At 47.0% G+C, this 17,572-nt stretch overlaps 1 protein-coding gene across 2 annotated transcripts; it reads left to right on the plus strand.

Moving 5' to 3' along the window:
- The first annotated feature begins 306 nt into the window (after nucleotides 1-306).
- Nucleotides 307-17,318, plus strand: LOC115654471 (cytochrome b-c1 complex subunit 1, mitochondrial). 2 transcript variants are annotated; one of them, XM_030568800.1, is made up of 13 exons: nucleotides 307-471; nucleotides 5,028-5,168; nucleotides 5,735-5,821; nucleotides 7,179-7,308; nucleotides 8,452-8,650; nucleotides 9,518-9,597; nucleotides 10,824-10,939; nucleotides 11,412-11,555; nucleotides 12,436-12,596; nucleotides 13,844-13,929; nucleotides 15,030-15,118; nucleotides 16,198-16,273; nucleotides 17,092-17,318. In XM_030568800.1, exons 1-13 carry the CDS (start codon nucleotides 400-402, stop codon nucleotides 17,154-17,156), a joined length of 1,446 nt encoding a protein of 481 aa, XP_030424660.1. In that variant the 5' UTR covers nucleotides 307-399; the 3' UTR covers nucleotides 17,157-17,318. The 2 variants fall into 2 exon arrangements, 1 of the variants encoding a protein (XP_030424660.1); XR_004001197.1 differs by lacking the exons at nucleotides 16,198-16,273; nucleotides 17,092-17,318 and adding an exon at nucleotides 14,097-14,367 and having other exon boundaries at nucleotides 15,030-15,097.
- Nucleotides 17,319-17,572: the final 254 nt, after the last annotated feature.

A 17,572-nucleotide genomic window follows, 5' to 3' on the forward strand; every position in this document is an offset into this window, starting at 1 on the left:
TCCCATGAGGGTTTGTGAGCAGGGGCGAGGGCTTATCTCTGCCCCAGGCTGCAGGAATCCACCCCCCTTGGCAGAGTGGGGCTCTTCCAACCCGGGCAGGGGCTCGGGGGCTGGGCCGCCTGCGCATTCACTTTGCCTGGGTGAGGAAAGACCCGAAGCCTCGACCTCCAACCAACAGAGGGCGCAACAGAGAGCCTTCCTATACCCATTGCTGCGCATGCTCTAAAAAGCTGTCCCAGTCTCCGCCCATGCGGCAGTCTCTCCCTGCGCATGCGTATCCCCCGCCAGTTTGCCTACTTGCGCGTGCGCTCCTGTGCTTTTACGGCTTGTCTTCCCGCGCATGCGTCTTTTTCGCTCCGATCGGGGTCAGTCAGGCCTCGGTAGCGGTAAGGGGACAAGATGGCGGCCTCCTCGGTGTGCCGGGCCGGCTGTGCCGCGGGCCGAACCCTTCTGCGGGGTCCTCGCTCCTCGGTGAGTGGCCGCGCGCCGCCGCCCCGCCGGGGCCTGGGGGAGGAGCTGCGGAGGGGGCCGGGGCAGGCCCGGCCGCCTTGGCCGTCGGGAAGGTCACAGGGACGGCGAGGCCAGGGGACCGGCAGTGGCCCCGGCCTGGGTCTGTCTGTCCCGCTGCGGATGGGCTCAGATGGGGGATGCGGTGCGGGGGCCCCGTTCCCCTGCAGGGCCCGGTTGGCAGTGCGCGGGGCTAGCCGCGGGGGCCGGTCGGAGGCTAACGGGCCCTTCCGTCGGGCGCTGCTCCTGCCTGCGCCCGCGCCGTCCGGTCCGGTCGGGTCGGGTCCCGCCTGCCTTAGTGCCGAGAGCCCCGACACACCCGCGGCGGGACCAGCTGGCCCGGGTGCTTCGCTTCGGAGCTGGCCAAGGAGCGCGGCTGTTCCCGTTGCTTCTTGCTGTTAGATCAGTCTTACCCGGAGCCTCAATGCTGCACCTGCGGGCGGCTAAATCCTACACGCCCCTTGCTCTAGCCGCCCATCCCACCCGGCAGGGACCCGGCCAGGGGCGCAGGAACAATGTGTGCGGTGGGAGTGCTGACAGCCATTGAGCCAAACTGTAAACCCTGCATAGGATGGAAACCGCTTCAGGCTGGAGGGTGCTGCAGCCCCCCTACTTCCAGCACCGATGGATCCAGCGAGCATCGAAGAAGTTTAAAAGCTTGTATAGACATTTAAGCGCACCCAGTTCCCCTGTTTGTGCTGAGATGTTGTATACGTTAGGGAGGCTTTGCTCCTTTGTAGTAGTCTCTGGCTGAGACACTAGTCTTAACCAGACATCTAGGTGGCATCTATAAATAGACATCTATTTCCCTACTAAAGTCATTCAGTGTATGTCAAACTGGGTGCAGTTTCTGATGCTGTGGGGGAGCAGAGGACTGCACCTTCTGTTTGAAGTTCATAATCCAAGGAAATCCTGCTATCCAATTTGAAATTGTTGTATTCAAAAGACCCCCAAGTTTTAAAACTATTAAGACAAACCTCTAAAAGCTTATCAAATTGTATGTGAGGTAGGAAAATGGGTAAAAGAGGAGAGCAGTAATACAGATGTTTTTTTTTAAAATTACCCCTGCTACAACTCTTTATTCTGATGATGTTATGATTATTTAAAAAAGGAGAATTTCAGCCCTAGATCCTACTGCAGCAAAGGTCTGACCATTCAGCAATGACAATGTCAGCATAATGTCAATCCGTCTTTAAAAAATGAGTTAAAAATAGCTCCTGGTGCTACACCTGCCTTGGGTCCTCCTGCCGAACTTTATAGTTTTGCAGTTATGTTTTCCTGTTTTGAAAACTTTCCCTTATTGCTGAGTGCAGAATCCACATGGGCAAGAGCTAGTTTTCTAGGGCAGTGGTTTTCAAACTTTTTTCTTGACGACCTAGTTGAAGAAGATTGCCCACGACCCAATGGAGCTGAGGATGAGGGGTTTGGGATGTGAGAGGGTCTCAGGGCTGGGGCAAGGGGATGGGGTACTCGAGGGGGTCAGGGCTCTGGGCTGGGGGTGCAGGCTCTGGGCTGGGGCCAGGGATGAGGGTTTTGGGGTACAGGAGAGGGCTCAGGGCAGGGGATTATGGCCCAGGCTTACCTCAGGCGTCTCCTGTTCAGGAGGGGTATTAAGGCTTCCTGCCTGTCCTGGCATAGTGGACCGTGCTGCGTCCTGGAAGCAGCCAGCAGCAGGTCTGGCTCCTAGGTGGAGGCACACAATCAGCTGTGCGTGGCTCTTGCCCACAGGCACCACCCCTGCCACTTCCTCCCCCAGCTCCCATTGGCCAGTTTCCAGCTAATGGGAATGCGGAGCCGGTGCTTGGAGTGGAGGCAGCACACTGCTGACAGGATTTTTAATTGCCTGGTTGGCAGTGCTGACCAAAGCCGCCACAGCCCAGTGCCTTATGTTCCACAACCCAGTACTGGATCGCAACCCACAGTTTCAAAACCGCTGATCTAGAGGAAACTGTGTAGCAGACAAAGCAAAGAACTGTCAAAATGCACAGAACAAACTGTCACAGATCCACAGGATTGCTGCTATGCCCCCAGCTTTAGAGCAATCTCCAGGAGGAATCTGTTCTGTGTGCCAAACCCTCTATGGGTCTCGCTCTTCCTTCAGAGCAGCCTATGCCATCTCACTCCCTCTTTAGACTGAACTTCTGTGGCTTCAGCACTCCTGCTTCACACTGTGAGCTCTGTTCAGTGAGTCTAACTGAGGGAAATCACTGGTAGAGACTTGTATGCTTTTCGGGAATTAATGCGTTTCATCGGGTATTTACAGTGACACTCAAATAGCACTGTCAAAACACTAGGGTTTATTGCTGCACAGCACTTGAAGTCCTTAAATTAGCATAGAGGACTGAAGATTAAAGCATAGTTGAAATCTTCTCTGGTTAGCCCAGAGCCCAGCCAGGCTGTAGTGAACCCTCATGTTCAGGATATGTGTCTTTTTCCATCTGGCCTCCTTGGTCATTTTCAGGTGAGGGCAGTTACTCCTTCCAGCAGCCACCTCTCTTATCCCACCCACCTTGCACCTTCCCAGTCCTTTGTTCTCAGCCTGTAGGATTTTGCTCTGCTTTCCTGCTGTGCAGTGGGGAAGGCCATCTCCCTGTGGGTCAGTGGTTGCAGGGTGTCAATGTCCTGATGATTGGATTTGCCGTAGATATGGGGTTGCCATGGCCAGTCGTTTAATAACCCGTTCAGGCTCCGACAGGTAGGCAACATTCACTTATATCTCTGACAGCACAGCTGTGCTGCTGTAGTACTTCAGTGGAGACGCTACCTATACTGACAGGGAAGGCTTCTCCAGTCAGATCAGTTAATCTACTTCCCTGAGAGGCTGTAGCTTTGTATATGTGAGAATTCTGTCGAATTAGTGCTGTCTGTATTGGGGGGTTAGGTTGATTTAACTGCGTCACTTAGGAATATGGATTTTTCATACCCCTGAGCAATGTAGTTATATTAATGTAAGTACCTAGTGTAGACCTGGCCTTAGCCTGCCCTGAGACCAAATAGTCATCCATCCTCCATCACCCCATAGCCATGCAAAATATTGGGGAAACTGAGGTACACCGGATTCACAAAACTATTACAGAAAATTTCCACTTTGTCTCACAAATTAACTGTAAAAAAAATTAGAGAGAACAATTCTCATGCTTTTAATCTTTCTCCTCCTCCATATCAAGTTCAAACTTCTTGTCTTTATTTTCAAATCTCTGCATAATTCTTCACCCTTCCCTTCTTATTGGCCCATATTTTGTGTTGGCCTTCTATCTCCTCTTCTGCTGGTGAAACCACCCTCAACTCCCTCTTTGTCTGATTCTCCGATGAGTATCCGCCTGCCCTTTTCCATGCAAATCTCTAAGAATGAGCTGGTCTGCAAGGCCTTTTTCCTTTCTGCATTCAAAAACCTGAAGACCCATTTCTACCATGATCATTTTATGGCAAGGTTGTTGGTGCTTGTGGATAGTCTTTCTTAATTTGTTTATCTTACTGATACATGGCCAGTTAGAAAGGTGGGGAGGACCCTGAGCTCCAAGCTGTGCTGGGGGACCCCTGCACTTCCACAGCAGTGCTCAGGATCTCATCTCCTTTCACCCTACTTCAGTCCTCTTCCTTGCCATCAGCCTCATTTGGCAGTTATTTTTAGTAAAAGTCAGAGACGGGTCATGGGCGTCTGTGAATTTTTGTTTATTACCCATGATTTGTCCTTGACTTTTACTAAAAATAACTGTGACAATCTTAACCTTAATAATAAATGTTGTTGCTCTATGCTGAAGCTGAAGGAACAGGCCTCAAATACAGATAGGACTTGCACTACTAAGGGCTTTGAATTTGAAGTGACATCGTTGATTTGTAATCTGCTACGTATATTGTAAATACATTATAAGCAGCCACTGTAAAGAAACATGATCTATGTATCACTTTCATTGTGTTATCCCTACAATGGAGAGGATGTGTACACTGTACACTGAAGTACAGATCTACTAAGATATACACTTTGTGGGATGAGTGTTTGGTAAATGGGGATATACAAACCTGAAGGATAACATAAACTCACACTGCTTATCTGTCCCAAATCTTAAGGTAGGAAAGAAGAGTAGAGAGGTACAGATATTAGCCTGTGGAGACCCATTGTGTAGATTACGATTTTGGGATGAGGCTAAAGCCCTGCAAAAGATCTCAATTTACGTTAAGAACGCCTAACAACGAGACCACTTCCAAACTCCTGCTTCTGGAGGCTTGCCTTGAGCCCACTTGATTGCTCTCATCCTTTTCCGTTCAACCTGTGGGGACACGGACACACACATACACACATCTGTGTTCTTGTATCCAGAGATCTCAGAATCTGGCACATCTTATTTAAAATATATACATTAGTGGTTAGGGATCTACTGTGGGAAAGCTTTAGCGAGTAAATCTGTGTTCTGCTGGACTAGCTTATTAGGTCTGCGCCGCCATATGACTCTTGGCAATCTATATGTTGGTAGCTCTGTATTATCGAGTGAATTGCTGTTTGATGGTGGCTTTCTCTTTAGCCAACCTTGATGAGTTTGATGAGAAATCGAGGTGCAGCTACCTATGCCCAGGCACTCCATAACATTCCAGAGACGCAAGTTACTTCTCTGGACAGCGGCCTCCGTGTGGCTTCTGAGGAATCCGACCAGCCTACATGCACAGTAAGTTTTTAAGATGGGTTTGGAATCCTCCCATGATCACTGTTAACTCAGTTCAGGTAATGTACTAGTCTTTCAGAGAAGACCAGCCCTTGTTGGAACTAAGGTTAGCAGCAGAGATTCAGCCATTTGTATTCACCTGATTGTGGCTTTGGGCAAACTGGAGCTTAAATAAAAGGCACAACTTACTTTGGAATGAGTCAACAAATGTCTGAAAAGTCCATTGATGCTCTCTTGCTCTGCCCAGATCTCCCAACTGCATTTATATGGAACTAGCTTTCAGACTGACTTACTTACTTAACTATGACAGCCATTCATTGCTTAATACATCTTTGATAAAATTCAGAAAAGTATTCTTATGTGGCAAGGTAAATGGCATAAATAGAGTAGATTCTTTTTTTAAAAAAAGAAAACAATACTAGCCTTCAATGCTGGTGGTAGCGTGTGTCCTAGTACTATCAATAGGGTTGTCTTAAACTCCAGGTGTTACACTTAGTGACAGGAAACTTGCATATATTGCTAGCTGCATTTCCTAATTGTGTTTATTCAGCTCATCTCTCTTCTGTTAGGTGGGTGTGTGGATTGGGGTAGGTAGCCGTTATGAAAGTGAGAAGAACATTGGAGCAGGATACTTTGTGGAACATCTGGCATTCAAGGTGAGATGATGTGCTAGGTCTGGTACTTTTCACAGGAATTGACCCTATGCAGCTAATTATGATCAAACCATCACTCTGGGCTCTCTGAGATTTTCTATCTGACTTTAATTCATATGTGGTTCTGGTTCCCATGAATCAAAACCATGTTAGAAAATTGGACGACTTCTACTTGCCACTGCTCAGGATGTATGGTCACCAAAGCATGAACACACCTTGTGTAAGTGAGAAGGAAAATGAACTTAAGCTCTTCAGGGCAGGAAATGTCCTTGTATATCATATCACTTAGCAGAATGGGATCCCAATCCTGATCCAGACCTCTGGATTCAACTGTAATACAAATGATATGGGGCTGTTTTAGGCACCAACAAGGGCAAAATAAAAGTTCAAGCTGTCCTCTCTGTTAAAAAGGCATTTTATCTGTGAATGTGCACTGAATCTTTGTACTGACTCCCATAGTGTTTAGGGGACTCTACTCTTGCCATTTCCCAGGGGATTTACGTGCCTAACTCTCTGTAGTGTTTTCTGTGCTAGTCATGAGATGGTATTAACTGGCTCTAAACAGTGAATTGACCAGTCAGTGGCATGAAAATCAGTGGCTGTGCTGCATGCAAGAATGGTGTGCAGAGGTCCTTGTGACTAACTCCTGAACGTCCAGAACAAATTTTCTATGGAGTTAAGTATTTTAAACAGTGAAAATTTAGCCCACTTAAACAAAAAAATTAAAAAAAACAAACAAACCACACCCTTCTAACTTATTTAATCCTAACATCAGTAATTTTATTTTTATTTATATAGAATTGTGTGTGTATATATTGTATATAATATGAAAATTATTAAAAACGAAGCACTCTTGCTTTGCTGCTTGTGTAGTTTGTGGCAAAGAAAGTATTGCTCACAGTTTTAATATATAACAAGTTGGAGACTCGCTGCTGATATTGTAATAACTCGTTTACTGGACAAACCTGTGTAGAAAGCTTGTATTGGTATTTAGCCTACATTAAATGAACAATGCTGTAAATAACAGAACTTTCCTTATGGCCGAGAATCTCTCGCCACCTGCTGAGCAGCACTTTTTTAGTGCAAGCAGGTCTTCCTGCTGAATAATAGTCACTATTACTATGGTAACTTTCACTGGGAGATCAGCCTCCATTCATGGTGACAAGCATTTTAGGGCATTCTGAAAATTGCATTTGTCCTCATTAGGAAGTACCTATTGGCATCTGGTGGGATTGAAACAAATTACTCATAGCTACTTCTAAAGTGACACCCTGAGTTGTGTGAAGATCTGTCATTAATTTGATTCTTTAGTTGTCAGGGAAAAACCTAACCAGTTTCTAGCTGCATTTGTTTCTTTTAGGGCACAAAGAAACGTCCTTGTGCCACTTTTGAAAAGGAAGTGGAGAGTATGGGTGCTCACCTCAACAGTTACACCTCCCGGGAGCAGACAGCCTTCTTTGTGAAAGCCCTATCCAAAGACCTGCCCAAAGGTAGTGTGACCATTGAACTATTGAGTCTCTGATCAAGAGCTTGAGGTCAGAGAAATACCTTTTTATGTCCCTTGTTATCAGGTGCCTGTGGAACAAAGCAGAGACTCTAAGACCATGGTTCACTTAGTACCCAGGCAATATGAGCACTTGCAGGTCCTAAATGGTTCACTGATGAGCACATAGTCATGGAATGGTTCTCAAGCCTTCAGCTTCATATTTTTCTAAAATAAGCCTTTGTGGCCTACTATACTACTGTTCTGTAGATAGCTTTTAATAATGTTGCTGGGTGAGAGAGTGGCTTTGATAGTCCTTTGCTGTTTTATGGGTTTGGGAAGGTGGGTGGTATTAACTCAGTTATTAAAGGTCAGAAATGCTCAATGGAGCTCCTGTAGGTTCTGTTTTCAGTGCAGCTCTGCACTGCAATATACAGATTTCAGTTTGTATCGTTCTTTTGTGAAGTAGTATTTGCCTACGAGAGCAAGGAGATTTTTAAACGACGATTTGAGGACTTCAGTAACTCAGACATAAGTTAGGGGTTTGTTACAGGAGTGGGTGGGTGAGATTCTGTGTCCTGCGTTGTGCAGGAGGTCAGACTAGATGACCGTAATGGTCCCTTCTGACCTTAGAGTCTGAGTCTGAGACCTACAGGACTAGCTATGACAAACCATAGACATAGCAAGTTTTCTGCAAGTGAACTACACTTTTGACTCCTGACATGCTGCACCCTCATCTCCTCCAGTTTTGGGTACCCACACTGCATTGCCTGTGTATGGAACTCCTGAACTGGTATGTAATTCCTGTACCAGTCTTATAATGCCTCTGCAAAGCAAAATGTTATGTCACGCTGATAACTGATTTTTAATGTTGAGATTTCTACATATTGAAATAATTCCATTTTATCTGTTTTGTGATCTGATGAAGACTTGAATCTAGGTAAACAGCTAGTATGTTAGCCCATTTTGCCCTACATATCCTGTTCCATCGCGGTCTCCTACATTCCCCCTTTTTCCTGAGTCCTGATAGTGTTTATTCCAGTCTATACCCATTCTGCCTCCAGATTATGACCTGTCTTCAGTTTCCTGCTGCATTCTGTAGTGCCCAGTTAAAAGAATTGCTGAAATTGTGTGTGTGCGTGTGTTGTAGCTGTCGAGATTCTGGCTGACATTGTGCAGAATTGCAGCCTAGAGGATTCTCAGATCGAGAAGGAACGGAGCACCATCCTTCAGGAGCTGCAGGAAATTGACAGCAACTTGACAGATGTAGTCTTTGACTATCTTCATGCTACTGCTTACCAAGGCACTGCCCTGAGCCGCACTGTTGAGGGAACCACTGAGAACATCAAGTGAGCAGCAAATCCACTCCTTTAGGGCTGGAGTATGATATACACCCGAGAACAATCCCCTTTCTGCTAACACACAATTCGTGGGAGCACACAGTTCCTGTTATGGATCACTGCACTTGATAAAAGGGGAGCTGCGTAACCTCAACTACATTCTAGTAAAGCACATCAGCAACAAAAGTATTTGCACAAGGAAGCCAACCCAGCCCATTTGCATGCAGCAGGTGGTGCCTTACCATATGGCTGATCTGTTCACCATAGACTTACGATATTTGGCTTCATTCTGTGCTTCCTGCTGCTGGTGACAGATGCTGTATTATCAGTTTTGGAGTTTGAAGTCCTGTTGCCCTAGGATAGGCCTAGTACGAGCAGTGCTACACAAGCTTCTCTCACATACTCCCCACTATTGTGCCTCAGCCCTTACTAGGGGGGATTGACTGCTTAGGCCAAGAGCAGAGCCCTCTCCTGTACCTAGTCTGTGGTGCCTCTGAAATCACCAGCCAGGAGTGCCGTTATGGTGATGGCCTTAACCATGGACACTGACCCATTAGCAAGTAGGTAGGCTACTAAACAGACATCTGAAAGTAATGACTTCTGGTCACAACTGACATAGGCTGGATTTGAACTCGAGACCTAGAGGTGAAAGGTTCAGTATCCTAGTCCCAATTCCCTAAGTGTTCCTGTCTCCAGGGTACAGTACAGGGCAGGGCTAGATGACAGATTCCCAGGATAACCAAGTGTGTATTGAATACTTTGTCACTTCGGTTGTATTGAGTACCTGCCTTCCCTGACTACCCAGCCCTCACAGCTCAACCTATCTCCTCCAGGCCTGGATTGTTGGGATATTAACATGTTGTGTATGCTCTTCAGGCGTCTGACTCGTGGGGATCTAGCTACGTACATTGACACTCATTACAAGGCCCCTCGCATGGTCCTGGCAGCTGCTGGAGGTAAGTACTAGTTTCCTGGTACTCTAGGAGAGGGGTTCTCTCAACAAAATTTTTGGTGGCCTCAGAGTACAGCCACCAACTCTTGCTGGTGGCTGCTCTGACAATTTTTCCTAAAATACTGAATTAACTTTAGGAAAAACAAATAAATATGCACATATACACATGTCCAAAGCATTGTCATTTAGGTAGGTTTTTTTGCAAACTCAATAATAAAAGTAATGTACAGTTGTCTCTATTCTTTACTGGACCTAAACAGAATAGAAACAAAAGTAAGATGCTTTGCATGTCCTTGTCTTTTGTTTCATTTGCTTTTTTGTTTGCTTTTGTTTTTGTTTTTAAGTTTTGTTAGCTGGGTAGCAGGCAGTGAAAGTGATATTAACTAACATACAAATATCACTTTTCATGGCAGATTTACTTAGCCCTGGGCTGAGGGACAAATTAAGCCCTCACTGAGGAGGTAGGTAAGGAGACAGCAGGGGCCGGCACCTGGGGGCCAGGCTGGCATCTGGGGCCAGGGACTGGAGACTATTGCTGTGCGGCTGAAGTCCGGGGCTGGTGAATGCAACGGAGCCAGGGATGATAGGGAGGAGATGGGTATACCTCTGGAGCCCGTGGATGAGGAGGCTGCGGGATCCAGGGACAATGGACAAAGGGTGGTAAGCCAAGGGCCTCACCCTCCCCCCAGCTGGGGCCAGATCCCGGAGCCATTCAGCCAGAGCCCAGGGCTGGAGGAGGCAGCGGAGGCTGGGGCAATGCGGGGAGTGGTGAGCCTGGGAATGGAGCCCACTGCCACATAGCTGGAGCCCATGGCCAGAGCCTGCCACCCCAGGGCTGAAGCTGGAAGCCTAAGCCCCACCACCCCCAAGAATATGGGGAACTCTTGCCAGCTACATGTTCCTCTGGCTTCAGAGTGAGGCAGGGCCCAACCACTGCTGGCAGCCCCAGGGGAGGGGCTGCTGCTTCACCTCTCCTGCCCCCCATCACCGCCAAGGAGGCTATGGCCCCAAGAAAAGGCAGCCACAGTGGCCGCATTTGAGAAACAATGCTCTAGGAAGTCTTGATATTTTAAAACTGATGTTTAGACTCCAATGCGTGCACGCGCTCTCTCTCATATCTACGGCTCTTGTCTGTCATATAGTACATAATATTAATTTATATTTCTTCCTTGTGTTTCAGAGGCTCAAGCAGCTATACTGATCTCTTGTTCCTTCTGTTTCCCTTCCCAGGTGTTTCCCACAAAGAACTGGTAGACCTTGCCAGGCAGCACTTGAGTGGAGTTCCCTTTGAATACAAGGAGGATGCAGTGCCCATCCCTCCACCCTGCCGTTTCACTGGGAGTGAGGTAAATTCTTCTTGGCAACAGCTGATTGCTTTGAATACAAAGCACACTTTTGTGACATTAGCCCCTGGTCACTGACAGGATAAAATCTCTGTGTAAACTTGTATGTTAGTTTCTTTGTATGAGTAGATGGCACCTCAGTCCTGACCTACAGCAGCCCTGATGTTCTAGTGTTGAGACCCTACACAGCTCTGCCTATCTTGCGAAAATGTTTTGGTTGTAGATGTGACCAAAATCTACTAGGAACTTACTGAGGCTAGTACTTTCATCTGTGACCTAATGGAGTCTAGAAACCAGATGCCTCTGGTGACGTGATGGGCACATTACATATAAGAACTTCAAGGTGAAAGGCTAGCTGATTTTGCCCACAACAGCACCAAATCCCCTAATTTATCAACCCATGCTTTGCACGGGACCCTGGAGAGAAGGCCCCAGTACTCACTCTTTTCTTGCCATGCCCCTTGATGTTTTTCAGGTCCGTATCAGAGACGATGCCTTACCCTTGGCTCATGTCGCTATTGCAGTGGAGGGGCCAGGATGGTCCGATCCAGACAATATTCCCCTCCTTCTAGCTAACTCGATCATAGGGCGCTATGACCGCACCTTTGGAGGTGGTAAGGTAAGAGACCTGGGAGCATGGCATTGTGAGTCAGCTGTAGTGACTTAACATTATGATCTCCTTGAGCGGGAAGCTGTTGTGTATAATATTGAATTCTGAAATGTTCCCATGAGATGGAGCTTGTCTGTGAATCCAGAAGGCAGGATAGAAATGCTGATCTGGCACACCTCTTGGGCTGGATGGGGTGTGGCAAGGAGGTCCTGCTAGCCCTCTCTGAAGAGAGCTATATGCAGCTTTCTCAAAGAGGATTGCTGCACTGCAGATCCTCAGCAGGTATGGAGTAGGACTGAGTAGGGCAATTCCCAGCAAGGTGCTCTCACTCCTGAGTATCCCTTCCCTAAACTTGTCCTGTGATGCAAAGACAAAATGTTCATTTAGTGGTGATAGTATTTAAGCAAAGCAGGGTAATATGTATCCCTATGACACAGGCATATCTTACAACTGCATTGTGGTGAGGACTCGTTTAAAACCCAGTGTACACCTCTCCTATCTCTGTATAGAGACTTCCTCTGGCAGGGCATACCTGTAATGTGGTCCACTCTAATTCCAGGCCACCTACTCCCTGTATCCTCCACCTTCCTTGTGGTACCCTTCTGGAATGGTACCAAGTACCACCTCCACAGTGCAGTGCTGGGAAAGGAGAGAAGTTTAGTGAGATGTAAAAGCCTTCAGTAGGCTGTACACACTATTTTCTACCATGAAAGCTTGTCTCTGGGGGGTGGAGCCTGGAGTGCACTCCAAGTTGAGCTCTCACATGGCATCCCGTTGTGCTCTCTACCTTGTTTGCTCTTCTGACCCTGTAACCACTCAGGGGGAGGCATTTGAGCTGTTAAAGGAAAGGTGAGCATTTGAATCACTGAGGGTGTTTACTTATGTGCAGAATCAATCCAGCAGGCTGGCTACAATTGCAGCAGAGAATAAACTCTGTCAAAGTTTCCAGACGTTCAACACTTGCTACTCTGACACAGGCCTCTTTGGACTCCATTTTGTTTCTGATGCTCTGAACATAGAAGATACACTGCACTTTGCTCAGGGAGAGTGGTGAGTGTGATTTGCTGCGTGTGGTCAGTCCCTATTATGGAGACTACATGTAGTAGAGAACTTATTATCCTACAAAGTTCAAGCTCATGTACTGTCAAGAAGAATCTTATGTTTTTTAGAGTTTTATCTTGTGTTACTCCTTTCCTGTGGGGCTTCCACAACTTCTCTTGAGAAGAAATTCTTTAGGCTATAAGAGAAATGACTCCTCATATCCTACCCGAATCTTCCTTTGCCTTAATCTCACCCCATTGTTCTAGTTTTATCCCCTGGCCTCCCTGAATGGTGGCTGTGGTCCCTGTTTGTTCTGGTGCGTTAGAGGTTGTTCTAGTGTTGAGGCCTCTTACCCCAAACAAGGTTGCCTTTCCCAGAGCATGAGAGAGGCATGGTCTGTCCGTCATCTTGTTACACTTAGGAAAGATGACCTGGTGATACATAATGCACAGTCTCAGCCCTCTTGACTGACTGGTAAATGCCTTGGTTCTGGGGACCATTCAGTGTCAGGATTAGAGGGACTTCACATTTGTTTAGCCTTTCTTAGAGTTTATTATGTGTGTTCCAGCAGTGCCTAGAGGCTACAACAAAAATTGGGGCACCCTGTGCTTGGAACTGTACGCATACAGCAGGAAACAGTCCTTGCCCCTGGGAGCTTGCTATCTGAATAGACGAGACCCTGGATGGGAGAAAGGGATGTAAGACTTGTAGGAAACCTACCAAACTGCACAGAACCCTTGGGAATTGGAATCCCTTGGTAGTGGTCAGTGACTGACTCCCATTTGCGACTCTTAACAATCCTAGCAGCGGAGATTGAGAGCGATTGAAGTTTATAACAATGGACTATCAGCTGGCAGCATGCCCTGGTCCCTTTGCTTTCTTGCTTGTGGCTGCCAAGTTGGAGTGACACACCTGCCATTGAGGTGCTCCTAGTTGTGACTGCTAGGATAAGGTGTTTCTCATTCCCCCCCCTGTATGTTCTGACTGGACTAGCACTGTGCTTTCTCTGGCCAGCTGTCAGCTTTCTGTGCTGCTCATTACTGAGTTCGTAGCCACTCTGAACAGTACATGAGGAAGGTTCGTTCTTGGTGCGTTAGTTAGTAGCAAGAGGATTGAAGACCTAGTATTCAGTTTGTATAAGAGGTTGAAAATTGAGGGGTAGTGTTCAAAATAAATGTGGGTGGAGGTAATCACTTCTCATCCTGTACTAGTGGAAGGTCTTTGAGAACCCCTTATTCCCTTTGACTCCTGTTCAGGATGCGTCTGTGCACCAGTGCGACAGACGGGGAGGTGAAGAGAGCCAAGAACATCCTACGGAATGCCCTGGTGGCTCAGCTGGATGGTATGTTCTAATCTACGGAACAGCTGCTTTGCATTTATTTAACACTCTAATAAGTTCTGGCCCTCCTGGAAAGGAGGCACTCTGGCTAGAAGCAAAGTGCTACTGGCAGGCATTATGGAAGGTTGTTCCTCAGCCCTGACCTGGCATATCCTCTGTTTTTGTCCTAGGTTACCACCCCAGCTTTGTTAATTCTGGATCTTAGTCTGTAACACTCCATGCTAGCCCTGAATCCATGGGCCTCTCCTGAGCAAAGGTGGCAGTGCCAAAACAAATTAGGCACCACCCTTGTGATGCCTGCTAAGGGCAAGGTTGAGACCATCAAGCTGGTTTCAGTTATGACCCAAGTTAGGTGTGAACCAGGGTCTCCAGAAGTGGAAGTCATAATGCATTTTTCTGGTTCCCATTGGAGCTGCCTAGGATGATCTACTAAAGGAACATGTGGGTGCTGGGTTATTGTAAGCTGACTAATGGTATGGGCTGCTTGCATACTTTTTTCCAAACTGGTGGTCATGCTATGACTAAGGCTAGGATTTTGTCATGGTTATTTTCAGTAAAAGTCAAGACACGTCATGGACAAAAAACAAAAATTCACAGAAGCTGTGACCTGTCTGTAACTTTTGCTGCTGTGGTTCCATGGCTTCCCCTGCCACCATGGTGGCTCTCAGCTGTGAGGTTCCCCCTCTGCCCGCAGCAGATGAAAACTGCAGGTGGGGACTCCCTTCACCCATGGCAGCTGGGAGCTGCAGGATGACCATATTTTCCAAAGAGAAAATGGGGATACCCCCAGCCGCTCACCCAAGGCGTCCCCCGTGCAAGGCTGTTGCTCGTCATTGGAACTCTGAGGAGGGCCGCCTCAGGAGTCTGTCACTAGAATCTTGCAAAGGGGGCCTGTTGCCGCAGTTGCCTGTCGCTGGAACCCTGGCCAGGGCCCTGCTGGCTGCCAGCTCCAGAGTCCCACAGCCGCTGGGGCTGAAACAGATTCTGTGACTTCCATGATCTCCGAGACCTAACCATAGCCTTAGCTATGATGTGCTGCAAGGCCTTGACTATCTTGCTCAAAAAGTGAGGTCTTTCCTAATGAATCTCTACATCTTTCGCAGGTACCACACCTGTATGTGAAAATATTGGGAGTCATCTCTTGAACTATGGGCGCCGTATATCTTTAGCTGAATGGGATGCCAGAATTGCTGTATGTATCAGTTCTTACGGGAGCACTCTTAACCTTACTCCAGGTGTTTGTTATTAGGCATAAAACCTGCTGCTGAGAAACTGGGCATCTAAGGCACTTACCTGTTTAGTTAGACTGTTTATCCTGGCGAGTCAAAGGCAAGGTCAGTGTTAAACAACTGAAATATATATAGTGGAATTGCCAAACATAAGACTATACTTGTGTTCTGTGTTGTCACACCACCTTCCTGCACCCTAAATCTAGATGCTGGCTCATCCCTTGTAGGTTAGTGGTACAACATATAACCATGTTAAATGACTGACTTGAGTGTCTATAGCATTAGTGATGTGGGCTCATTTGAGTAATTCCACCTCTGATGAGATGCCCAGGATATAGCTTCAGCCGGAAAGGCCTCGGTGAGTATATGCCAGTCAGACCTTCTCTAACCAGAAGCCTGAACTAGAAATGGCTTGAGAGATTCCACCCAGAATATTTTACTGACAAGCGGAAAGTTGGTCATAAAGTTCTCCTTTGCTTATCCATTTGGCTTTGAGACTGCAGCATTAGAGTAATATTGAGAGAGAAGTGTTCTTTAATAGGTATTTCCGGGGATCTTTCCCAAAGGCCCCCCTTGTTCTGACTCTTCCTTCTGGTCAAGAATGGCTGGCTCACGTTGAACTCTTAACCTTCACTTCTAAGTTGATTTAATAATTATCCCCAAACTCCCTCTGCCAGATACATAGTGGGTGCCGTCTCGCAAGAGCCATATAACAAGGGGCTTCCTTGCCTGGCACTATGTGTGTACAGTCTCTGGCACTGTGTAGCACTATATATAATACGTAAGTTGAGAGACTTTACTTATATAGACTGGCACAGGTTGTCCATATCCGCCAAGAGGTATTTCTCACGGATACGGTAATTGTCCGGGCAGGCAAGTAGCCAAATAACTTCAGAGCAGCGTTACATTGAGCAGATAAACAGGGTCAAATCTCTTGGTCTTTGGCAGTCGGATTGTGCGGTAGTTGAGCGACTTTTAGTTGGTGTAAATGTGTGTCAATCAGAAACATGACTCGTTGCCTGTTCTTGTCATTTCCTGTTAGGCTGTAGATGCTAGGATGGTACGGGAGGTCTGCAGCAAATACATCTATGACAAATGCCCAGCAGTCGCAGCAGTAGGTAAGTGACCTGGTTATAGGCACAGGTTAAAAAGCAGCCAACATGTGGTTGAGTCTTTGTTTATAATGGAGAGCAAGGTGTCTGCTTGGTGGATCTCTGGAAGTTTTCTGTATAAAGTAATTTGTAGTTTGTTCTGGCTTCTTTCTCTGTCTAATTTACCCTCCTGGCAACTTCACTCCTGTCTCCCCTGCCTTTGTGCATCAGATATGCTGAAGCATGTTCACCAGAGAGTATGTTCTGAAAATCTAGTTAGGCACAGATGCTAAGACAATGGCTTTGGGCTGCTGGCCAGCCTCCCACTCCGTTACAGGCTACAGAGATGTGATTTAACAATGAAGCTTCAATCTGTGGGTGGGGACCGCAGTAGTGGCCACCAAATGTCATCTCCTTACTCTGTGGTGACATCAGTTAATGTAAGAATCAGTGGGCTTGACTCCTTGCATTGCTAACCTGGCATGTCTGTCTGTCAGCCAAGAAGATGTTCCCCTTGGAAAACATGCCCAAGCAGCTTCCCTGCCTTGAGTGCCTGGTGGGTTCCCCTCCTCCGCACAATGATCTCCAAGATTAAGTTTGAATCTTCAAAGGGGAGCTATAAGAAAAAGGGATTTCAAGACAAATGGGAAGTAGTGTTAAAAACCACTGTCCAGTTAAACTGTCTTCATAGACTTGTTTCTTCCTACTGTTGGACCGAGGTTTTCATGTAAGGATTTGAGTCTGAGTGTGGTGGCGTCATTGGGTTAGAGAGCAGTAGAATTGAGAAGCTGATGGTGGATCTCTTCACTTTATTCTAAGTGACTAATTCTCCTTTGCTCACGCAGGTCCCATTGAACAGCTCCCAGACTACAACCGGATCCGCAGTGCCATGTATTGGCTCCGTTTCTAGGCTGTGCCCCCTGCAGAATGGAAATGGAGAAGTCTTGGGCTGGGCTGGGGCTCCCAAAAGGTGGATCTGTGTCTGAATCTTTTCTGTGTGGCAGTGGCAAGATGGACCTTGTCTTCTGAACTGTTAAAATGAACCGAGCCAAATAAATATAATTTAAATGGAGTTGGCTCTCATGGGTGTTTATGGCAAAGTGCCACTGTTGGCTGGGTGTGGGGTGGAAGTTATTTCATGAACCTCTCCAAATTGGTGACACATTGGAGCAGCATTAGCACTGGCAAAGATGCGGCTATAGTATCTGGGCTGTGATAGGGTATGCTGAGTTAAGTGATGCCTGGAGTCACTTCTCTTCCCTTTACCTTTTGCAGGCCAGTATAACTAACATGCAGGTGGCCGAAGACTAATCAGGCTGCTGTTGG

Source organism: Gopherus evgoodei, chromosome 7, assembly GCF_007399415.2.
Source record: "Gopherus evgoodei ecotype Sinaloan lineage chromosome 7, rGopEvg1_v1.p, whole genome shotgun sequence".
Taxonomy (NCBI): Eukaryota; Metazoa; Chordata; order Testudines; family Testudinidae; genus Gopherus; species Gopherus evgoodei.

Bases quoted from the DNA above. Each gene is read 5' to 3' on its own strand.
- LOC115654471 (XM_030568800.1), top strand. From the start codon at position 400: ATGGCGGCCTCCTCGGTGTGCCGGGCCGGCTGTGCCGCGGGCCGAACC. The intron at 472-5,027 runs GTGAGTGGCCGC...CTTTCTCTTTAG, and splicing joins TGCGGGGTCCTCGCTCCTCG to CCAACCTTGATGAGTTTGAT. The intron at 7,309-8,451 runs GTAGTGTGACCA...CGTGTGTTGTAG, and splicing joins ATCCAAAGACCTGCCCAAAG to CTGTCGAGATTCTGGCTGAC.